The 23,505-nt window shown below is 59.5% G+C and overlaps 1 protein-coding gene across 3 annotated transcripts in view; it reads left to right on the top strand.

The window, feature by feature from the left end:
• Positions 1–23,505, top strand: part of Triobp (TRIO and F-actin binding protein) — a 50,133-nt gene that overhangs the window by 25,944 nt on the left and 684 nt on the right. Inside the window, exons 1-13 of one of the 3 annotated variants that reach the window (XM_076855142.2) lie at positions 2,763–2,936; positions 7,491–7,547; positions 9,706–9,774; positions 9,866–9,955; positions 10,285–10,394; positions 12,320–12,803; positions 13,395–13,505; positions 18,472–18,619; positions 20,255–20,357; positions 20,772–20,931; positions 21,004–21,114; positions 21,947–22,033; positions 22,827–22,989. In XM_076855142.2, the coding sequence (XP_076711257.2) occupies positions 2,763–2,936; positions 7,491–7,547; positions 9,706–9,774; positions 9,866–9,955; positions 10,285–10,394; positions 12,320–12,803; positions 13,395–13,505; positions 18,472–18,619; positions 20,255–20,357; positions 20,772–20,931; positions 21,004–21,114; positions 21,947–22,033; positions 22,827–22,988 (1,866 nt within the window). In that variant the 3' untranslated portion in view covers position 22,989. Of the gene's footprint in view, positions 1–2,762; positions 2,937–7,490; positions 7,548–9,705; positions 9,775–9,865; positions 9,956–10,284; positions 10,395–12,319; positions 12,804–13,394; positions 13,506–13,623; positions 14,875–18,471; positions 18,620–20,254; positions 20,358–20,771; positions 20,932–21,003; positions 21,115–21,946; positions 22,034–22,826; positions 22,990–23,505 lie in introns of those variants that run through there. The other 2 variants (XM_077109327.1, XM_076855143.2) reach the window with 2 other exon arrangements.

The following is a 23,505-nucleotide window of genomic DNA, read 5'->3' on the forward strand; positions in this document are numbered from 1 at the left end:
GTTAGGGCACCAAGGGCAATTGGGCCAACATAGTGATCCAGGTAGGGTGGTGCCTTCGGGGCAGGGGCAGGAATTACCTTTTCAGACTAGCTAAAGTCACCAACACACAGCAGGTCTGCCGGGAGGGGACACGTTCATCCTCGGTGGAGAGAAGGAGGAGAGAAGTTGAGGACAGCACCCTGGGGTAACGATGATGGTGATGGTCACCAGCAATGACTGTGCTACCTACTGTATGCCCAGCCCCATGCTCAGTGCACGGTGTGCCTGACCACACTTGATGCTCACCACCAGTCACAGTTAGACACATGTTGTCCATTTTGCGGATGAGGAAATAAAGCACAGAGGAGAGTCACGTGTTCCAGTTCACAAAAGGGCAAGTGGCAGAGCTGGGATTCAAACCCTGCTCTGGCTGATCTCTGGATGTCTGCAAACCCTGCCCGGCACCTGCTGGTTTCCCTGAGTCCTCACTTGCTGTGCGCTCTGGCCCGTGGCCCCCTTCTCTGAGCCTTACCTTATTATCCTCAAGGGAGCAGTGGGTTGAGGCCGGACTGCCTGAGTTTGGGGCTGTGGTCTTTGCATCTTAAAAACTCACTCCTGGCGTTGCCAGTTATGTTTGGCTAGCCTGGGCCATGGCTTCTTTATTTGGTGTTTATCTATTTATCCAACCTTCACTGAGGAAGCACTGGGGGCCAAGGCCTGGCACACTCCATCCCCACCCACAAGGAGAACAGCAAGGTGAGGTCCCTGAAAGGTAACTGTTTAGAACACAGCATGGCCATGACTTTGGTGGAGGGATGAGCAGAGGCAGGGGCACAGGTCTGGGCGGCAGAGGCAGGGATCACTCTGGAGGGAGCACGTGGCAAGGAGTTTCTAAGTTTAACTGGACACTCTGGCTCCCTTTGGCCTGAGGCATGAAGGGTGAAGAGAATAGTCCAGGCAGACATTCAGGGGGTGAGGAGAGAGGAAATGAGTGTGTGCATGTGTGCATGTGTGTGTGGATGACAGGGTGGGAAGTATTCCAGACATGGCAGCCAGGAGGTACAAAGGAGCTGGTTTACCCCGGGAATTTCCAGCAGTGTGGCGTTATGGACCCTGAATGTGAACATACCCATAAGAGGGGGACAGTAGGTGGGCCTGGTTGTGATGACTCCCCAGGATGAGAAGGTACAGCTGGTCTGTTAGTATGCATTAAGTGAGGAAAGACTTTGTGCAGTGGAGTGCTCTGGTCACTGGGTTGAGGGTTCTAGAAGGTGAATCCCTGACCAGAAAACCAGAGTGTGGGGCTGGTGCTGCTAGTTCCCCAGGCCATGGGCCAGGCCCCTCGGGGTAGGTGGGGTCTTCAATCTGTTTGTTCCTCATTCTCTTGAGGCCTGAGGCCTGAGTAAAGTATAGAGGAGAGTGGGAAGCCACACAGGTGTCTGAAGGCCAGTATCTAGAGTGAGGTGGACTTATCCTTGGCCTCATTCTTCATGGTGGGGAGACTCCTAGCAGAAAATGCCGAGAAAGGACAGCAGGTCTCTGGACCTCCATTTCTTTATCTGTGAAATGGGGATAGTCATTACAAGGCAATAATTTCTTTTAAAATCTTTTTTTCATTTTAAGGGATACAATACCTTTATTTTATTTATTTTTATATGTTACTGAGGATGAACCCAGTGCCTCACATGTGCTAGACAAGCATTTTTTCCACTGAGCTACAGCCTCAGCCCCACAAGGCAATCATTTTTAACCCCAAGTCGTCAGATGAATCGAAATGGTGGGTAATCCAGGCTGCCTTGCCTCCCATGCCTCCCACCTATGGAGGGCTAAGTAGGGATCAAGAGGTTGTTTCACATGCTTTACTTGGATTAAAGCTTAATCCTCATCTCAACCAGATGAGGTAATAGCATTAGTCCATTTACAACGGGTGAAACTGAGGCAGAGTCCAGTGCCTTTCTTCAGGTAACAGTTTGGCTATGCTACACAGGCTACCAGTAGCCAAGAAATTCCTCCAAGGACTCCTCATCTGCAGGCCTCAGATGAGATCTGCAGCCAAAGAGCCTCTAACTGTCAAGAGCTCTGGGAACATGATCAACGGGGTGTACACCCACCCACAAGAACCAAAAATGAGAAGGATCTGCTTGGCAAGAGGGAGCATTTGGGGAAGCCTTTACCATTCCAGAACTCAGTCTGCGTGCCATCTTACTAACAATTCTGTGTCTTACTTTGTGACCTTGGGCAAGTTGGCCCACCTCTTTAAGCTTCCGTTTTCTCATTAGTAAAATGGAGACATGGAGCACTCCCCTTCAGGTCTATGGTGAGGACAAAAGTCGTTTACAAGGTAACAGGTGTGCCCCTAGTCGTTAGGGCTAGATGCTTCGTCCATGTCCCCATCCAATCCAGGCGCGGAGACCTGGTTTGCCCAACGCCCCTAGCTGGGGGCTAGGGCTGGGGGTAGCCAGGGCGGCGGGGAGGCCACCCCAGCTCCCGCCCGAGCAGTGGCTGGACGGAGTCACCTGCACGCCGGCTCTTCCTTCCGCCAGGCAACCGGCTGCGGAGCCGGACCCGCCCTCCGTGGCTCCCTGCCGCCGCCCCCATCCGCCCGCCGGGCCTGCCGCCCTGCCGCCCCCGCGCGCCCGTCCCTTCGGGCACGCCCCGCCCCCGGACCCGTCCCGCGCCCCCATTGGTCCGCTCGCGCCCCCCGCCGCTGTTTGTCCCGGCGTTCCCGCCTCCCATTGGCCCGCCCGGGTCCTCCCAGGAAGTTTGAAAAAAAAAAAAGTTTTATGGGCGGATGGAAGGGGCCGGGACTGCGCTGGGGAAGGGCAGGGCTGGAGGAGCGGCGGGCGCCGGCCGAGAGGGGCGGCGGCGGCGGGGTCCCCGCGCCGCGGAGCCCGGACCGAGAGCCCCTTCCACTGTCCCGCCGCCTGGTCCCGCCGCCCCGGGGCGCCGCCATGACGGTGAGTGCCCCGCGCCCCGCTGCCTGCGCGCCGCCGCCGAGGGAGCCCCTCCGCTCCCCGCCCGGGCAGCCCCCTCCTCACTTCCCGGAGTTGGGAGGTGGTGGTCGGCCGCCAGACCTGCCTCCGCGCCCCATCCCCTCGTTACCCTAGGAGCCCAGGCCACCCCAAGGAGCTGGGAGCTCCCCGTCCCCAGCACCCCGCTCGCCTTGACGGGACCAGTGGCGGGCGGACTCGAGCGAGCCTGCCCCACCTTCCCTGCGACTCCCGAGAAGACCCGACTTCCCGGGGTTGCCAGGGGCTCCGGCCCGGGAGGAGCGCAGATGGGCCTGGCCTGGGTTGGGTTGTCTCCGGGCTGCTTGACTGGGTCGCACAGACCTGGCCTGCAAAGGCTGGCCACCCGTGTGCGCGCTGGCCCCAGATTAGGAGGGCGAGAAGGGCGGCCGGCCCCACCCCACGGCCCGGGAGCCATTCTGTGACTCTGAAGCCGCGGGATAACATACTTTCCCCCGCTTGGGCTCTGGGGCCTTGAGTGGGGCGACACTGCAGGTGGGGCGGTGGGCACGATGGCAGGAGGTTGTATTTCTCTGGGGGATAAGGTCTACTCAGGCGCTGTCAGTACCTGCGCCTTAACCATCATGTGGAGCCTCATAACTGAATTCACTGTTCCTATTTCACAGCAAGATAAACTGAGGCTTGGGAGGGCCTTGGTGAGTTGCCTGAGGGTTGCCCCTAATGTAAGGGAAGAAGTGCCCCTTTCCAGATCAGTCTGGCCAGCTGATCGTGATGTGCTGGAAGGGAGGGGTGGAGCTGCTTTTGATTTCTGGCTAGTGCATTAGGGAGGCTCCAGAGTTTGGTGACCCTCCTGGGGTTAGGATGAGCAGGGTATGTGTGTGTGTGTGTGTATACACACACATGCACGGCACATGCGCATTCTACCTTCAAGTGAGTGAAGTCCTAGTGAGGAGTGGGCTGGGCTGATGGAGGTGGGGCCCATGTGGGGCCCCTGCCCCTGTGAGTGGGATGACCTGGCGCTGCTTTCTGGACTTCCTCGGCCTCCCTCCGCACATCCTGCCACCTCCCTGCTGGCCCTTCCTGTCCACAGCAGCCTCCCCTTCCCTGTCAGGGAGCAGAGGGGGACGTGGGGGGAGGAGCTGAGTCAGTGTCCTGGGGCCAGGGGGAGGTGTTTACACTGCCCACTGGGCGCCTGCCAGCCCCTGCACTGGGTGCTTTCACCCTACCAGATGGAGCCTTTAAGGTCTGCGGTGTGGTCCCCATCAGACAGCTAAGGGAGCTAAGCTGTGGAGAGGTGAAGCAGCATGCCCGCGGTCCCTCTATGGCTGGGCCACAGTTTGTGTCCAGTTCTGTCCCATTTTTTTTTCCTAGGGAGAGATAAGAGATGTGTGTGGTTGCAGTTCCTGCGCTGCACGCGCTGAGCAAGAGTAGGCTGACAGTTCCTCCCCACTAGTGGGAGGAGGGCCTGGGGAGGGAGATTCCTGTGATTCTAGAACTTTGTCAGGTGATGGACTGGGGAGGAGGGCAGCGTTATGGGGGAGGGGCATGTGGGTGAAGGCAGGTGTTGGGGATGCTGAGAGCGTAGAGGAGGGCTGGCAAGAGCACCTGGAGGCTCAGGAAAGCCTGGTCGTGGGAAAGGGGAGCCATCACAGGTTTGGGAGCAGAGATGAGGCTCCTAGTCACCAATCCGGGGCTCAAGTGCTCACCTGGCTGCCATTTGGATCTGAGCCTGCTCCAAGCTGCCCCTCCTGTGCCTGACCCATCTCTCTGGCCCTCACCCCTGACCGAGCAGAAGGCACAGTACTGAGGGCAGGTAACTGCTCAGAGGCTGTCGGAGCTGGTGATCTGGCGCTGGACCTGGGGTCGGAATCCTTGTCTGCCACTCTTGCCTTAGTCCCAGCACAGCTTTGCGAGGAGCCTGGCTTCCCAGCCATCGCTGGGCATCAAGTTATATGCTTGTTCTCTTGTTTATGGTCTGCCACTCAAACCCACCAAGGCAGGGACTATAGCTCTTGTTCCCAGCTGGCTTCCTGCCCTAGGACAGTACCTGGTGCTTAAAAAAAAGGTGCTTTTTGTTTTACCTGCAAAGACTCTTTGAGCTCCAGTGGGGTCTGGGTGAGCAGCCCACCAGGGGGAAAAGTAAAGGTCTTAAGACAATCTTGACACAGTGGGGCCTCTGTAAGGGGCTGTGGATGAGCGGCTGGTGGGTGGTAAGTATGGGGAAGGGGGCAGAGGTGACAACTAGGGCAACTCTTGAGGCACCAGTGGGGACTTGCTTGGCCGGCAGACGAGGGCACCTAGTATTTCAGGCTGAGGACAGGGGCAGGTGTGAAGGGCTTGGTGGCCTGGCATGATGTGGGCGCCGAGGCTGGGGGAGCCAGGTTGGGACAGCAGATGGAGGCTTTTGTCACATCCTGAGGCAGTTATACTTTGTTTTGGAGACACCTGGAACCAACCCTGCAGGTCTTAAGCAACCCTATGACACTAGGCCTCTTTGAGTGAGCAGTGTGCTTAGAGGGTCCATGGCCTTGGTCCAGGCAGGAGGCAGGGCTGACCGGTGGCCAAGGTCTGGGAGGACAGCTGCAGGAGCCTGTGGCTACTTCCGAAAGGACAACGGGAACACTTAGCATCCTGCAAGTGCCAAAGGGTGACTGGCCGCAGAGCCAGGGCAAAACAGGAGAAATGGAGTTGGCCGTACCTTTTGAACCTGGCCCTAGGTTTCTGTGCCAGAGATTTTAAAAACTTGCTTTGGCTGCCTCCTTTCTCGCAGGTCGCCGTGCTAGGTCGTGCCTGACATGGCTGTACTGGTCTGTACTGATCTCTGAAGGGTCACCAGGCTACTCTGTCTGTGGCAGGTTCCGGCCTCTTGGAAGGCTGGGGGAGGGCAGGACCCTCAGTCGCTTGCCATATCAGGCATCCGGGGCTCCAAGAGGGATGTGTCCTAGAAAGGTCACAGCTGTTCCACTTTCCAGGCAACCCTCAGAGCCCCTGCCTGTCATTGCAGTGGGAGGGGGGAGGTTGGGGGGGATCCCTGGCTCAGCCTCTTGGGTCCGATTGGCTGTCGTCTGCTCAGCCCACCCAGGGGTTCTCCCCTGGGGCTTTCCCCTGGATCAGCTCCATGGGCCCCGCCCTGAAGCACAGGAATTTAGGCCGGGGAGGCAGAAGAGGTGCGCTTGGCAGCTTTTTCTGAGGCCTGCTGTGGCCAGGCCCTGTGGCAGGCCCCGGGCCCTGGAGGGTCTGAAGGGAAGTAGAAGTGTGGTCACTGGTTTTCAGGCTTGGTTTGGGACAGGTGGCTGACGGGGCAGGCAGAACACAGAACAGACAGGACAAAGCAGCCCTGGGGCTTCCTGGCTCAGAGCAGAGCCTGTCTCCTTGCTCAGACAGGTAGAACGGTGAGGCCGCCAGCCTTTGGGGTCCCCTGACCATGGCCATGGATAATTCTGGATATCCAGGCTGCTGGCCCAAGTCCCTCTCAGCCAGCTTCCTCCACCTGAGGAGAACAGGGCTCCCTGGGAGTAGGACTGGTCAGGAGAGGTGGCCAGGTCAGGTGGCTCTGGTTTCCAGCTGTCGCCGCCCACCCCACAGAGCCATGCCACCCGGCTCCCTCCAGGCAACCAGATACCTCGGCCTGGTAAGCTGCGATGCAGGTGCTGATAGGTGGGCTCAGAGCCATGGCAACAGGTGGCTGCCTCCTCCCTGTCTGCCAGCCTCCCAGCCTGTGGGACTGAGACTGCAGAGGGACCAGGACATAAACAAGAGAGGACCCCTACAGGCAGGGACGGGCTGGAGGCTGGCACCCTTCACATGGACATGGTCAGGGATATGCCCGGATGTGCAGCTTCTTCCTGTAGGCCTGAGTGGGGTATCTAGCTGCAGACTCCCCAGGGAGCATGCTGCAGCTGGGAGCTCCCCGGCCCCGGGGTCGTGCCCCACTGGGCAGCACCTGGCAGGTAGGGCTTACCAGGACTGAGATGCTGGGCCTTCCCAAAGAGACCTGGGGACCAGAGGGTTTCTGACCCCAGCCTGGGACTGGCTCCGTCTTTAAGGGTCTCCAATAGATGAGTAGAGGGTGGGGCTAGGGGGACCCCAGAGGGTCGGAGCAAGGGGTGGGCAGAGCTTTAAGGTGCACACCTGGGCTGCCTCAGCCTTGTCAGAGAGGAATGGGTCAGCTTGCTCCACTGTTGCTCTGTGTTGTCCTCTGAGCCCCTGGGAGACTCTACAGGCAGAGTCCCCTCACCCCTTCTTTCCCCATCCTGGGTTAGGAAGGCTGGTGGGAGTGGAGCTTGGACATGGGTGGTGTGTATATCGGCCACTGGCCACTCCCTGGGCTCTCATGCCAGGTGTTGGGGAAGGGGCCAGGCTGCCTCAGTGGTGGGGAGCCCACCTGCATGTGGGGTAGGTGTTACCTGGGCCCTCAGCCCTCTCCTGGTTTCTCAAGACCTCAACCTTACCGGGGTTGGGGCAGGTGCGTGTAGTACCCTGTCTCCCCCAGCCCGGGGGCTTCTTGTTGGGCCTGACCCTCTGCCTCCTCTCCCCCCACAGCCCGACCTGCTCAACTTCAAGAAGGGATGGATGTCGATCTTGGATGAGCCTGGAGAGGTAGGAGGGCCGGGCCAGGGGAGAGGCTGGCTTGGGCTTCTTCAGGGCCTCCTGCCTTCCCAGCCTTCTAGAGCCCCGGCCTCTGGGGGTGGGAGTGGGGCCCAGAGGGAAAACCCTGGGCGTACGTTTCCTGTCCGGTGGAGAAGAGGGCCTGGGTCGTAACGATGATGGGAGGAGTGGGCATTGTCCTCCTGCAGTATGTGGGTCACCCGGAGTGGAGGGAGTAGAGGCCTCCTGGTCCACACACCAGGCCCATCCTCTGGTCTCACCAGGGGCCGCTTGTCCTCCCCCCTCACAGTAACTCTGACTGGGACTCCACGGGGTCAGGCAGGAAGGTCCACAGAGATCGCCAGGCCTGGCACATGCAGATCCCCAAGACTCAGCCGTAGGGTGGGGCTCAGCACAGCTCAGGAGTCTCACCAACCTGGGGCCCCCGCTGGTGGAGCCAGAGCCTTCTCTAGGCCTCAGCAGCTCCGTCTGGGATATACCCGTGATGGGAACTGAGTGGAGACAGGCACAGAGATGAGCATGGACAAGGTGCCCACAGCCCCGGCACCTACTGGGGTCTCAGCTGATGACCCCTGCCTTTTTCTGTCATATCTGTCTTTGGAACCAGAGAGGACAGTGACCATTTCACCAGCTCTGCCCTTTCGGCTGCCAGGCCTGCCTGGGAGTGAGAGCTGGCTCCCCGCCACCCAGCCTGGGAGGGGACACAGCCTACCCCAGTCTGCGTGTGCCTGCGGCTTGGGGCTGCCTGCAGCCCGCATGCCGGGCAGGGCTCCGGGCCAGGGGGGACCTCATTGTGTTTCCTGCCCACATGCTTTATTCCCTCCAGCCCACAGCCTTCCGTCCCTGCTGCCTGCCCGCTGTCCTCTGGTGGCTGCTTTCCAGACTCACACAAGGCCTGGCGCCCTGCCAGTGACCCCTTCCTGGCTTCCCCACCCAGGGTCCCTGGAGGGCAGGAGGATTATGGGCCCGCCCAGAACTGGTGTTACTCATCCTCTTTCACAGGGTTTTGGAATGTCCGAGCTGGAAGGCCCTGGGAGCCCAGCCAGCCCAGTCCCTAGGTACACAGGCAGGAGAAGGCCCACCAGCGTAGTGGTCCCCTCCTCTCCCGGCAGCACCTGGGCGGCCCAGGCCTACAACTCGGGACTGAGGCCCATGGCGCTCCTCCCTTCCATCTCAGAGCAGACCTGCAAGGACCAGAGCCCCATTGCCACAGCACCTGCTGCTCTCAGAGAGGCAGCTGAAGTCCCACTGAGGGAGGTCAGGGTGGCTCTGAGCCAGTGGCCTCTTAGGACCACTCCCAACAACCTCGGCCAGGCCCGTGCCAAGTGCCGTGAGAAACACAGGGGTAGGTACTTCTCGCCTTGCCAAAGGCTTGGGGACTTCTTGGTAGCCCCAGAAGACTGAAGCTCAGAGAAGTGCAGACAGCTGCACAAAGGCACTCAGCCAACAAGGGCACAGGCATACCCCAGGTCCTTGGATGTGACACCCGAGTTCCCAGGAGATACTGAGTGGGAATAAGTGGGGAGGTCATCCCTGACACCCCTGAAAACTGACTATGGCCCAGAGGAAAGGAAACTAAGTGCTTGAATCAGCACAGGTAGGGCTTGAAGATGGGGAGCCCCAGGAGGGCTGGGGCCTGGGCGACACGCACTGACCCTGGCAGGACATGGACTGCCAAAGCCCAGAGTGTATCTCGTGCCCCTGCCCCTTACTAACATGTTTTGCCACCTGACCCTAGACTAGAGGAGATGGGCACCACAGAAAGATGCCCAAGTCATCACGTAACAGGTTGGCGGAGCTCACACGGTGCCTGTGCCCAGCTCTCTGTCCCCTCCCCTGGGCCTCTTTCTCCTGTCTGGGAAGTCTTTGTCCCTGATCACGGGTATATGAAAAAAGCCTTGGTGATGTTCTGGTTGCACTTGGCCCCTGACTCGGCCGGCCAGGAAGTGGCCTTACCCAGGACACGCCCCTCCCTCATCTGCACCTGGGAGGTGCTTGAGGCTCTGACTCTCTGATCCGGCTGCTTTCCCGGGTCAGCCATTCTGATGGCGCGCACAGCCCCCCCATCAGCCAGCAGGATGGCGCGCACAGCCCCCTCGGTCCACCCTCCCGCAGCCTCAGCCCTTCTCACCTCCCCTCTCCCCAACAGTGGAGGAAGCACTGGTTCGTGCTGACAGATTCAAGCCTCAAGTATTACAGAGACTCCACAGCGGAAGAGGTGAGGCAACTGGTGCCCACAGGCCCCAGCTGGGCTCGGTAGACTGGGACTCCCCAGGGTGCATGTGACCCTGCCGTGCCTTCTGCTCTAGGCAGATGAGCTGGACGGCGAGATCGATCTGCGCTCCTGCACGGACGTCACCGAGTACGCGGTGCAGCGCAACTATGGCTTCCAGATCCACGTGAGGCTGCATGTGGCTGGGGGAGGTGGGGAGGGGGGCAGCGTGGCTGCCGGCCCCAGAGGAGGTGTTGGTATCGGACGTGACTCCCCCATTTATTCAGAGACCCTCTCCGCAGAGCCAGTCAAGCTTTGGTGCCAACACCTGGGAGTTCTGGGGAGAGCTTGGTGCCAGTGGCGGTTGCCCAGGCTCGTGGAGGACGTTTGCGCCCTCTGCAGACCCTTTGCTTATCACCTTAGACCCCCTCCAGGGAAGGAAGGGCCACCTTTCCTGGGTCAGCAGGGAGACTGTGGGGTTGACCACGTGTTAACCTACTGTGGTGTGGATTGCAGACCAAGGATGCTGTCTATACCTTGTCGGCCATGACCTCAGGTATCCGGCGGAACTGGATCGAGGCTCTGAGGAAGACTGTGCGTCCAACTTCAGCACCAGATGTCACCAAGTAAGTGCTGGGCTGGGCTGGGCAGGTTTCCCTACCCTCACATCTTGAGGAGTGGGATTCTGGGAACTCACCTAACAGCCTTGAGACTGAGCCTCCTGGGCCTTGGTACCTCTAGAACAAAATAGGGAGCTGGGCGCTGTGGCACACGCTGTAATTCCAGCGACTTGGAAGGCTGAGGCAGGAAGATCACAAGTTCAAAGCCAGCCTCAGCAGTTTACTAAAGCCCTAAGCAATTTAGCGAGGAAACCCTCAAAAAATAAAAAGGGCTGGGGATTGGCTCAGTGGTGGAGCATCTCAGAGTTCAACCCCCAGCACCAAAACATAAGCTAGGCAAGAACAGCGGGGGTTCTTGGCATTCGCCCAGAAACACATTGAGGATTTGAAGTCTGACCTCTCCCCCTTCATGTCCCCCACATCCTGTAAGAGGGGAAGGGGATTCAGCTCTTGAGAGAAGATGCATTGAGTCAGAGGTCCCTGCCAGGTGGCTCTTCCCTCTCTGCCTTGGGGGCCATACCTGCGCCTTTGTAGGGGAGAGACTGGGTCCTCTGGTGTCTGTGCAGTCCCCTCCCAGGTGGGGAGCCCCTGATCCAGGCTGCCGAGGTAGAAGGGTGGGGTTCTTGTTACTTGGTGGCAGAGCCTTCTGTGAGGCCAGGACTTGAAGCTGCTGGGCAGCAGGAAGAGAGTCTGCTATTGAAGAGGGCTGAGGTGAGTCCCCCAGCCTGGCCACACCCTGGCGGCTCAGCCTGGACCAATGACTTCCCATCTGAATCTCAGATTTGTCATCTGTCGTGTTGGGCTTTATGTCTGCACACGTGTGCAGATGTGCCCAGAGCCTTGGTAGACTCCCAGGTCCAGTGCAGCCGAGTTGTTATTCAGCATACAGGCTCATGGCCTTGACCTAGCCACTCAAGACACGGTGGCTTAAGCCAGATAGCTGTTCACTGCATTCTCCAGATGAGCCCCAAGGTGTAGAGTCTAGCCTGGTGGGCTGCTCTGCAGCCTCTGTGCAGACCTTGGGCTATGGCTCAGAGGCCCTGCCAGGAGCCAGGATCACCCAGCCTGGTAGAGGGAGCAGCTTCTTGCACCTGCTGGTGGAATGCAGTCTCGTGGCCAGGGGTTGCTGCAGGGGCTGCTGGGAAGTGTAGTTTTTGGCTGGGTGACAGTGTACCCGCCTATACTGTGGAAGAAGAGAACTGCCAGTCACTTAAAAGTCCCAAAGTCTTCACCCCATCTGTAGTGACCACAGGCACCCCTCTTCTGCTCCACCACGAGCCCCTTAAACCCTGGGCCTTGTCTTTTTTTTTTAATATTTATTTTTTGGGCTGGGGATGTGACTCAAGTGGTAGCGCACTCACCTAGCACACGTGAGGCACTGGGTTTGATTCTCAGCACCACATAAAAACAAAATAAAGGTATTGTGTCCACCTAAAACTAAAAAATAAATATTAAAAAAATATTTATTTTTTAGTTTTAGGTGGACACAATACCTTTATTTTATTTGTTTATTTGTATGTGGTGCTGAGGATCAAACCCAGGGCCTCACAAACGCGAGGCAAGCGCTCCACCACTGAGCGCCAGCCCCAGCCCCTGGGGGCCTGTCTATTACGTTTTCTTGTTTCTTGCTTTTGGTAATAGTGCACTGGCCAGCATTTGTGAGGGCTTCCTGTGCGTCCCACTCTTCTCTAAGTGCTCATGTCAGTGCTGTCCCATGTTACAAATGGATAACGGAGGCTCCACTGAGTGGCAGAGCTGGGATGCCCCCAGGGTCTGTAAACAGTGAAACTCAGGTCCTCTGCCTCCAGGTTGGGTTGCTTACTCCCCTGGGCCCTGTCCAGCTCCTGGCACCTGAGCCGCCCTCCGAAAGTGCTCCTGGGGGACCGAGTGGGCAAGTCCCACCTGAGAGTGCTCTGCTGTGCCCTGCCTAGGCTCTCGGAGTGCAATAAAGAGAACACGCTGCACGGCTATGGCTCCCAGAAGGGCTCCCTGAAGGCTGGGGAGCAGCGGGCCGGCTCCCGGAAGACGGATGGGCCTAGACAGGCCCTGGACTATGTGGAGCTGTCCCCGTTGACTCAGGGCTCCCCGCAGCGGGCCCGCGCTCCCGACCGCCCGGCCAAGCAGGAGGAGCTGGAGCGGGACCTGGCCCAGCGCTCGGAGGAACGCCGCAAGTGGTTTGAGGACAGCCGGGCCCCTGAGGTGCCCGCCGGTGAGGGGCCGCGCAGGAGCCTGGGCGCCCCGCTGACAGAGGACCAGCAGAGCCGGCTCAGCGAGGAAATCGAGAAGAAGTGGCAGGAGCTGGAGAAGCTGCCCCTGCGGGACAACAAGCGGGTGCCGCTCACCGCCCTGCTCAACCAGAGCCGAGGCGAGCGCCGCGGGCCCCCGAGTGACAGCCACGAGGCCCTGGAGAAGGAGGTGGGCCCCTGCCCGGCCGCGTCCACCACGCACGCCCGCCCTGGCGCTGCTCTGGCCTAGCTCCCAGGGTGGGGGGTCACCGGATCTGATGCCCCGCTTCCGGGGAAGGGAGCCCTCCCCAGGTGGGCCATGTTAGTTGCCTGTGTATTTTCTGCTTTTGCCCTTAATTTAAGCCATGGAGGTGGAGAGAGGTCACCAACTGTGCATCTTGTACACCCAGGCCTTGTCCTTGGTCCTGGGTCCACTTCACTGGTTACTCAGTCGCCGGGCAACCTGGGATCCCACAGTGCGGGCCTTTCACTGGTGGCAAAACAGACTTAAGGTGCCCCTGCTACCTCCCCGGTGTGGGCAAGGTCTGTGCCTGCCCTGTGCTGTTCCCAACCTGCTTGGGCTTCTCTGGGCTGAACTCGGCCATCCAGGAAACAGCCCCACCATCCCCTTGCCTGCACCTCCACGCAAGGGCTGCGTGTCCCTCTCAGCCCCTGAGCCCTTCCTAAGCACCTGGAAGCTGGAGGCCTGTGGGCCCCTCCCTGCCTCCCACCAGGTCCCTCCTGCTTCTGCGCCCACTGACCTGGTCTCCTCCCCTCATAGGTCCAGTCTCTTCGAGCCCAGCTGGAGGCATGGCGCCTCCGAGGGGAGACCCCTCAGAATGCACGCAGGTCCCAGGAGGATGGCCACGTCCCCCCAGGCTACATCTCCCAGGTATGGCGCAGAGTTGTTTTGAGGGGTTGGGGGCAGGTTCCTGGTTGCTGTGTTACCAGAAAACAGCTAATGTTTTGGGAGCCCTTCCTGCCCGTCATCTCATTTAATCTCCCCACAGCTGGTGGGCATGATCACTGTGCCCATTTTACAGACAAGGCCACTGAGCACTGAGAGGTTATGTGACTTGCCCGAGGTCACCCGACCTGCAGGTGTCAGAGGTGGGATTTGAGCCTGGGTCCAGCTGACTGCAGAGCCTGTGTGTGAGTCCCCGTGTGACACTCTGCACTTGGACCCCTCCCCTGCATCACCCTGGGGAAGTGGGGAGCCAGTGGCCCTGGGAGTTGTTCCTTAAACACACGGAAAGCCTGCCTGGGCCTTCCAAGGAGGTCTGCAGGACACAGGCCCCCTTAGTGGCCCTCTGGGAGCACACTGTCCTCCCAGGACAGCGGCTCTCAACTGGGAGGGATTTTTGTCCAGATTTTGTCCAGCTGTGTCTGGAAGCTCTTGATTGTCACAACTGGGATGACTAGCTCTCCAGAAAGTGTGTGTGTGTGGGTGTACATTTATTATAAATATTCCCCATATAAAGGATGTTTTTAGTATATAATTTACAAATAAAAATGATGTAATACTTTTTATTATGAATTCCATATGGCAGATGGACTTGTCTCAGGGCTCCGGTGACTTCTCAGTGCCGTGTCCACGTGTAGTTGTAATGTGTGTGTTGATGGATATGTGGTTTATGCTAATGAATAAGAAGATGTACGTTGAAACTTGGTAAATGTGAGCAAACTTCTTTCCTGAATCAGATAATAGTTTCTACTGAGAATATTCTATTAAGAATATTTCTCCAATTTTTGGTTCTGTGTGTATTTAGAGCTATCGATGACACACTTCAGAGTCTAACCTGCATCCTTTCCGCATTTCCTCATCACTGGCTGAAGTCTGTAGTTGATCCATGAAGCAATAACCTGAGCCCTGACTTGTGACACGTATGGGTTTCCGGGGTGTAACACTCCCATGTGGCCAGTACCACGAGTCCAGCCCAAGTCCCTGGCGTCTTGGAGCCAGGGTCTGGGAGGAAACACCTCAGGATAGGTAGCGCTTCCCCTTCTGGCACCATCAGGCACACCCTCAGGACGTACGTGTGCTAATAAACATGGGGAAATAATTAGGGAGTGATACATCCTGAGTATTTTTGTTTATAATGTAATTAATTTAATGGTGAATATATAAATTTAATTTTTTGAAATGGTCTTGCTTAGTAATGAAGTCATAAAATTCCTAAAAATTTGATAATCAGCTGTCTGTGGTCAGCACGTCACTGCCTGAGGAGAAAAGAACCCTGGGGTCCCAGACCCTGGGAGCAGGACCCTTCTGGAAGCTTCCAGTAGGGGGAGGGGGAGGTCACCACGAGGGGGATCCAGGAAGGCTTCCTGAGGGACAGGCGCTGATGTGGGGGGGGGGGGAGGCCAGCCGCTGCCTCTTGAGGGCCTCCAAGGACAAGCTGAGGAGTTGGCCTGGGGAGGTCTGCCAGGGACATGGGCAGGTCTGGAGAGGGCAGAGCCCAGGCAAGGAGTGGGCCAAGCTGGAGGGCAGTGGGCTGGCGGGCATCGAGAGGGGGAGCCTTGTAGGGCTGGGCCCTGGGCAGTCCAAGGGGAACCCTTGAGGCTGGCTGCTGTGCTAGTTGGGGCCACCCAAGGCCAAATTGAAGGTGACAGTTCAGTGAGGGAATAGGGTGGGGGCTGGTGAGGAGGGCTAGCCTGGGGTCCCTGGGTTTGGGGAGGGAGGACTGGGGGTGCAGGGGAACGTGCCAAGGGCAGGGCCCCGCCACAGCCCTGGGGTGCCTGGAAGACCTCAGAGGCCCCCCCAGGGCAGGAAGCTCCAGGTGCTCTGGGTGGGCCTGGAATCCAGCAACTCTGCCTCATCTGTTCTGCTATTAACCAGCTTTTGATCCATTTGGAAAGTGTTTCTGCCACTAAAATGAAGCTTGAACAGCAGCGTCTGGCTTCTGACTTACAGATAGAAGGGGCGTGGCCTGGGCTGTCACAGATGTGGGCTCCAGAGGCCTCGCACTCTCCTCTCAGGACAGGACGGGCAGGGAGGAAGCGAATACTGGGATGGAAGGCTGCAAAAGAGAAGTTGTCACGTGTCCCCCTCAGGCACAGGGTGAGGTGGCTAGATATTCAGCGGGCCCTGGAGAGGTGTCATCTGGGGAAGATTCCCCAGCCTGGTGTCTCAGGCCGAGCTGGTGGGCGCCCTTCCTGTGGGGCTCGGCACCCTTGAGGGGCCTGGCTTCATGCGCTGGGACTTCAGCCCCTCCGCTGGCAAAGGAGACCCCTCCAGCCCCGGGCGGTGGTGCCGCAGTGTCTCCTCACTCACCGTGGTGTTCTTGGAGAGGTGCAGCCAGTACCAGGACCTGGGGCCACTCAGGAAGGTAGGTCGGGGCAGCACCTCCCCTTCCAGGAGTCCTCTTCACGGCACCTCCTCTGGATGCCCCACACCCTCAGCTGCCCTGCCTGCCTGCCTGTGCTGGCCCTTTAAGAACGCAGGCTTTCCCCAACAGTGCTGACCTTGTCCTCCTGTGCCCAGCAGCCCCTCTGCTCAGGGAGCCTCGTGGGTTGGTCTTGTGAGTTTGAGAGAGGCTGAAGCTAAGCTCAGAGGGTGGAGCTCTGCAGATCCACTTCCTAAGGAATCCGTTCTGTGGGGCTCTGAAGCCATGTTCTGTGGTCCTCAGTAGGGGACATTCGGAACACAGCAGGGAGGCTCAGAGGGCAGACGTGCCTCTCCCCCAGAACACCTGCATCCAGGAGGCCCTTACCCTCCCTGCCAGAGGCCTGCTGCAGCCCGGGAGCTGGGGCTGCGCCTGCTGCAGGGTACAGCGAAGCCCTCCTGGCTCTGAGCAGCGCTCTCTTCCCCAGCTCCTCCCCTGCCTTTCTTGATTACTGGAAACATTTTCAAAAAATGATACAAGAGCTGGACGCGGTGGTGCAAGCCAGTAATCCAGTGGCTCGGGAGGAGGCTCAAGGGGGAGGATCACGGGTTCAAAGCCAGCCTCAGCAATGGCAAGGCACTAAGCAACCCAGTGAGGGCCTGTCTCTAAATAAAGAACAAAATAGGGCTGGGGATGTGGCTCCGTGGTCAAGCACCCCTGAGTTCAGTCCCTGGTATCCCCCAAAAGATGACGTAAGAGACAAGTTCACATTTTCAAGACGTTCTCACAGGGGCTGGGGATGGAGCTTGGTGGTCGTAGAGCACCTTCCCAGACCTGGGTGAGGGCCTGGCTTTGACCTCCAACACCACAAAAATAAGAGTAATGACTGAAACAAATTGAAAGGTTAGAAATGAGCGTGTCCCTGCCTCTCCCACCCTAGTGACCATCGCACCTCGTCTCCATTTGTCTCCTCTGGCGCAGATGACCAGACAGCGCTTAAACAGCACAGGTCTCCACTGGTTGGGAGGCTGGAGCCTGGCGCGGTCTGGCCGGGCCACAGGACGGCCTTCCCCTCCGTGGCTCTTGCCACATCCCACTTCTGGTGGCAGGCCTGTTCTTGGCTCCTGGTCCCTTCCTTCATCTTCAAAGACTGCAGAGGGGAAGTCTGGTCCTTGTCACTTCATGCCCCAGTGACCACTCTTTCCTGGTCACATCTCCCTCGGCTCTCGCTCCTCCCCTGTGATTACATTTGGCCCCATAGTCCAGCCTAATCTCCTAGTTTGTGGTCAGCTGACCAGTAACCTGCATCCCACGCACCCTTGACTCCTCTTGCCATGGACTGAGACGCAGTCCCAGGCCCCAGGGAGTAGGGGTGGACATCTTGGGGTGCTGTTTTTCTCCCTCCCACAGTCTGTGCCCGTCTCTGTTTTCTCACACGCAGCTTGGACACAGAGCCAGGTGTGCTTTGCCTGTGAGCGGGAGCACTTTGTGTGCATGGTCACAGCCAGCTTTCATGGCCTGGCTCCGGGACACCCTCCGCAGCAGCTAGAGGGGCATCTGTGTCCCAGCAGCTGCCTGGAGTCCTTCAGAAGGTGCCCTGCCATCATTTATTTAAGGGTCTCCCGTTGGCATTTAGGTTGTTTGTCGTTTCCATCTGTTGCCAACCTTGCCACAAGGAATACCCTTGTCCCCGAGTCTGTACACGTGTGGCTTCCTGTGTGGCCACTTCAGAGTTGACCTGCTAGTCAAGGGATAAAATTGTTCAAATGCGGTGACGCAGGGCCGGGGATGTGGCTCAGCTGGGAGAGGGCTGGTTTCGCATGCACAAGGCCCTGGGCTCCATCCCCAGCACCACAAAAAACAAAACCAAACAGACATTTGTGCAATGATGCGCAAATCCACCCGCACGTGTCCATCATGGTGGGCACTCCTAGCGGTGGGTATCGCCAGTCTTTAAAACCCCTGCCCCCCATCTACAGAACCCTGTTTGGTATTATGTCATTAACTTCAGCTTGTTTGCTGAGCATCCGCTGTGTGCTGTGCCCTGGCCTGGACCCCAGGGGTCAGAGGTCCCTGTTTGGGGGTGTTATGTTCTGGCAGAAGCAGAACCTTTGGAGGCAGGGAAGGGGCTGCCCAGGGACAGAGCTATGAGAGGCATCTTGATTGGGCCGCAGGCCAGGCATGTTCCCTAGGGAGAGGACAGGGCATTCGGGCAATGGGAACAGCATGAGCTAAAGCTCAGAGTATGGATGTGCCTGGAGTTGTGTTCTCATAGCGGGTTGCTGGGAGGGATGGGCCACAAGGCCAGCCGCGGGACAGGGACTGGAGCCTGCAGGGTGGGGAGCCCTGGAGGGTTTGAGGCCAGAGAGTGGCGATTGAGGCTTCTGGGTGAGGAGGGTGGGCGGGGTGGGCAGGTGCAGCTGGTGGGCAGGTCCAGGTATTGCTGAGGAGCCTGCCGGAGGCTTCTTGCCTGGAAGGGCTGCTGGCCTGGGTTGTGGCGCAACCGGTGACCTCCTGGCCTCTGGCCCACAGGAGGCCTGCGAGCGCAGCCTGGCAGAGATGGAGTCCTCGCACCAGCAGGTGATGGAGCAGCTGCAGAGGCACCATGAGCGTGAGCTACAGCGGCTGCAGCAGGAGAAGGAATGGCTGCTGGCCGAGGAGACAGCGGCCACGGCCTCAGGTGAGGACGCGCCAGGCTCGGCCTCCACACTGAGCCTCCCAACGGAACTGGGGAGGCTCTTAAGAGGCAGGGTTTCGGTGTCAGGCTTGGGAGGCGGCTTGGGAGGTGACATCGGCAGAACTGGTTTCTGGCCCTCCTTTGAAAGGCGAGACTGAGACGGGAAGTAACTGCCCCGGGGGTTGGAACTGCTTTCCCTCAGGGCCTGTAGCCCCTGGCGTCCACGTCAAGTCACAGGCCCTGTCCTTATAGGTGTGCCCTGTCCCTGGGCACATGGCCAGACCCCGGAGGCCCGGCTTTGGGTGTGAGCATTGCCCCAGCCTGCTGTGCCCACTCTGTGTTGACCAGGAGATGTCCTTAGTCCTCGCTGCTCCCCAGAGGAGCCCGTTTCCCAGGTGAAGAAGCTGGGCCTCAGAGAGGCTGCTGACTTGTCCCAGAAGGCAGAGCTTGGAGGTGGCAGAACCAGGGCTGGAGCCCCGAGCACTCTGACTGCAGTCACGCTCTGAGTCCCCCGTGCCTTCAAGCCAGAGCAGCAACTGACCAAGGTGGCAACACCTCCTCCCCACTCCACTGCACGCCTGCGGTGTGTGCTGGCACAGCCTGGCACCCGGGGGCTTGTGGCCTGGCACCTGGCGGCTTGGTGGCCTGGCACCCCATGGGCTTGTGGCCTGGCACCCAGGGCAGAACGTCGGAGCCATAAAAGAGGCCACATGATGCGGAGCTGCAGCCGCCAGCTCTGGACACAGTGCTTCATGTGCAGCCCATGGTCCCTCGTGCTGGGCCTTGGGCTCGGGGCTTGTGTTTGGGGAGGTCACCCTGTGCAGGCGCCATTGCCACCCTCACCCAGCAGGATACAGGTGCCCCCTGTGATCCAGCGCTAGAGCTCTGCAGTGAGATGGATGGAGTGGCATTTGTATGACAAAGCAAAGACCATGAACAGCCTCACGTCCCTTCACATTGGGAACCTCCATCAGAAGAATGATAGGAAACTTTCATTTCTGTGTTCAGAGCTTTTGGATTTGGGAATTGTGGGTAAAATTACAGATGGCGACTTGTTTAAACCTCACAACAACCCTGTGTGGTGTGGAAAAGTACTCGGGCCTTGGGAGCTCATGGTCTGAGAAAAACAGCCAGCTAATGTCCGCTCTGTGCAGGGCCTTGCTCTAAACGCTCTATGCACATCCTCCAGGAACCCTGGAGTGGAGTCACAGCTGATTGATTCCCCACTTTCCAAATGAGGCACAGAGAGGTTAAGTCACCTGCACAAAGTCACACAGGTTTGTGCAGACTGTCCAGCTCCAGCTCTGTTCCTTGAGCCGGGGCGAGGCAGACGGGTCTTGCTCGAGGGCCCTCGGGGCTCTGCAGGGGTAGTCCACCATGTCAGGTCCAACTCCACAGTTACTAACAGGAGGCACCAGTGGTTAGATATTGTGGTCTCCCTAGGAGAGTCCATCAGACAGGATTCGTCTTCCGTGACAGGCTCAGAGAGGTTGAGCACTTGCCCAAAGCCACTCAGGGCACAGCTGGACTCTGAACCCACTTCCTGGTCTTGTCTCTACCAGTTCATGTGGAGGCTGAGAGGAGGCTGGGGTTGGTGCCTCCCCTCTCCAACCTCTCCTCCCCTCTGCCCCCTCCTAGCCATCGAAGCCATGAAGAAGGCCTACCAGGAGGAGCTGAGCCGCGAGCTGAGCAAGACGCGCAGCCTGCAGCAGGGCCCAGACGGCCTCCGGAAGCAGCACCAGTAAGAGGGAACAGCCCTGGAGCCCGTGGGCAGGGTCTGCCTCAGAGCCAGGGCCCTACTGCCCGCTTGGCAGAAGACACAAGTGTGCCCCGTGGAGGCTCCTGCCCAGTCTCACACAGGAACGGGGACAGCAGGGCCACAGCCAGCCCAGGCCAGTGACAGCTCTTCTGGCCTGTCTGAGCTGGTCTTGACCACCTCCCTCCTCCTCACCCCTTCAGTGTCCCCAGGCCTGGGCAGTGTCACCTCCCCACCACAGAGCACAGTTCTGGAATTGGGGGACTCTAGAGGCTTTCGCCACCACCCTGCAGCCCAGAAAGGCTGTCAGTGGCCCCCAGGCCCCAGTGGGCCCAGGGCAAGCTGGGGAGAGACCAGGAGTTCTGGTCGCCTGCAGCTGGCCGCCCTCCCTCCCCGCAGGTCGGATGTGGAGGCTCTGAAGCGGGAGCTGCAGGTGCTGTCGGAGCGCTACTCGCAGAAGTGCCTGGAGATTGGGGCTCTGACGCGGCAGGCCGAGGAGCGCGAGGACACCCTGCGCCGCTGCCAGCAGGAGGGCCAGGAGCTGCTGCGCCACAATCAGGTGGGCCTGGCCCAGGACGGGCTGCAGGGGCGGGGCGGGGCCAGCACCCGCCTGACCGCGCCCCCCCTCCAGGAGCTGCACACTCGCCTGTCGGAGGAGATCGACCGGCTGCGCAGCTTCATCGCCTCGCAGGGCACCGGCAACAGCTGTGGGCGCCCTGAGCGGAGCTCCTGTGAGCTGGAGGTGAGGGGCTCCCCGACGCCAGGCATGGTGGCCCCCGGCCAGGGCTGTGCAGAGAGCTCCCTGTGACAGACGAGTCACCTGCAGCTGGGGACCCAGCCTCTAGGGTCGGGCCGCCCATCCAGTCCTGTCCCCCTGCCTTCGAGAGCCACAATGGCTCCTCTGTAGGATGGGCCAGCGCCTCCCTTACTAGGCAACGTAGAGTGGGAAACTGCGTGGTATCCAGGGGTCACCCCGTATTGTAATAGTAACACAGGTACACCAGGCCCCCCGCAGCAGGGCACTTGTGTAAGTCCTTCACCTCCGTGGTCCAACCTCCCAACCCTCGTGAGGAGCAGACATGGGGAGGTCAGCACTTTCCTAGGGTCCCCTACTCCTCCCTGCAGGAGCAGGGCTTGAACCAGGCAGGCTGACTCAGTCAGAGCCTTTAAGCTGGGCTGGGCTATAGCTCAGTTGGTAGAGAGCTGGCTGCGCAGGCGCAAGGCCCTGGGTTCAAACCCCAGCACAAAAAAAAAAGCTTTCTAGCCTCCCCGGCCCAGCTGGGATTACAGCCCCCTGGTCAAGTTAGCAGCCCTGCCCCTGGGCCTTGGGGGTAGCCCACCATGGTCACCCCAGCAAGGAAGGCCTGGTGCTGGGTTGGGGCTGCAGGATGAGTGACAGATTCCCTTGCACTTGTTGTAGACAGGGCGGGCGGGGGGGGGGGGGAAGGGACAGAGGAGAGCGGGCTTCCCAGGGAGTCCACCAGGCTCCGAGGCAGTGAGAGGCCCTCTGGGTGCACTGTGGGCCTGGGTGCTTTGGCCTCCGGCCCTGGCTCACCCCGGCGCCCCGTCCCCAGGTGCTGCTGCGAGTGAAGGAGAATGAGCTCCAGTACCTGAAGAAGGAGGTGCAGTGTCTGCGGGACGAGCTCCAGGGGATGCAGAAGGTGGGCACCGGCCCCTGGGGCGGGAGCACAGGGGTGCTTGGGAGACACTGGGTGCCAGGCACCCTCTAGCTCCTCCTCTCCTCTGTGTGTCCCACGAAGGTGTCATTATCCCAGTTACAGACGGAGAGACTGAGGCCAGGAAAGGGAAGTGACTGGACGAGGCCCACACTTGCTTTCATTTATTCAGCAGGGTTTGTCTGCTTACTATTATTGAGCGCCTGCTGTGTGCCAGGCACCATGCTGGGTCCTGACAGCGAACAAGCAGACCCAGATCCCTGCCCCTGAGGAGTGCGCACTCTGTGAGGCCCAGGCCACGTGGCTAGGTGCTGGGGTGCTGGGGTGCAGGCCAGGTCTGCCTCTGTGGCCTGGCTGGCCCACCCTTGGCTACTATGTCCTGCCCCAACACACTCTGCCAGTTTGGGACCAGAAGTGGACGTGTTGGTGGCTCTGGGCATGTGTGAGCAGCATAGGGCTCACCACACTTGAAGAGCCGGCCCCGGCACTGGCCAGGCTGACCTGGTCCTGGTCCCTGCCACTCACTGCCCTGTGGTCTTGGGCAGAGCGTCACCTCTCTAAGCCTCGGTGCTCACCCCAATGGGATGAGATGACAGTAAACCTGTGTCTCAGGTAGGGCTGGGAGGGGGTGGCCCAGGAGGGGCCCTAAAGGGGCCAAAGTACCAGGCTGCAGAGGGCCAGGCCACCTGGCGCTGTGTGGCCAGCAGCAAGGTGGGCATGTGCCCAGGTCAGGCCCAGTAGGGGGACTTCAGGCTCTCATAGCCACCCCCTCTCCTAGGACAAGCGCTTCACCTCGGGAAAGTACCAGGACGTGTACGTGGAGCTGAACCACATCAAGACGCGGTCAGAGCGGGAAATCGAGCAGCTGAAGGAGCACCTGCGCCTGGCCATGGCCGCCCTGCAGGAGAAGGAGTCCACGCGCAACAGCCTGGCGCAGTAGAGTAAGTGGTGGGCTCTGTGGTGGGCAGCCGTGGGCCCAGGCCTGGGGGAGGGAGCTGCACCCGCCCCTCCTGCTGCCGGGTCACCTTCCCTCTCTGTGAATGGTCACCCCCTCACCACACAGAGTTGTCCCTGGGAGCTCAGAATCAGGCCACGGGCTGCACTGAACTTGTGTGCGTAAGTTTCTCCAGGGCCACTCTGTGGCCTGATTGGGCCACCTCGGGGCTAGTGGGGATACAGGAATGCCACTTCAGGCGCTCTGCCCCTTCCCAGAGCCGCAGGCCAGACCTCAGGGGTGCATTGTGCACACCCCGGGGGTCCCCGCACACCAGGGGTTCTCCTCACTCCTTTCCCAGGGCCCGCCTGCCTGAGTGTCCTCTTCGTCCCAGGCCGTGCAGGCTTCCCAAGGCACACAGGAGAGGCCACTGGCTGTTCGGGAAGCCAGGGTCTGGCGCAGCCTTCAGGAAGGGAGGAGGTGGAAGGACCGACCCCAGGTGGGCCTGCGGCTGGGGCTTCCT

The sequence above is a fragment of the Callospermophilus lateralis genome, chromosome 4 (genome assembly GCF_048772815.1).
Source record: "Callospermophilus lateralis isolate mCalLat2 chromosome 4, mCalLat2.hap1, whole genome shotgun sequence".
NCBI classification, from domain to species: Eukaryota; Metazoa; Chordata; class Mammalia; order Rodentia; family Sciuridae; genus Callospermophilus; species Callospermophilus lateralis.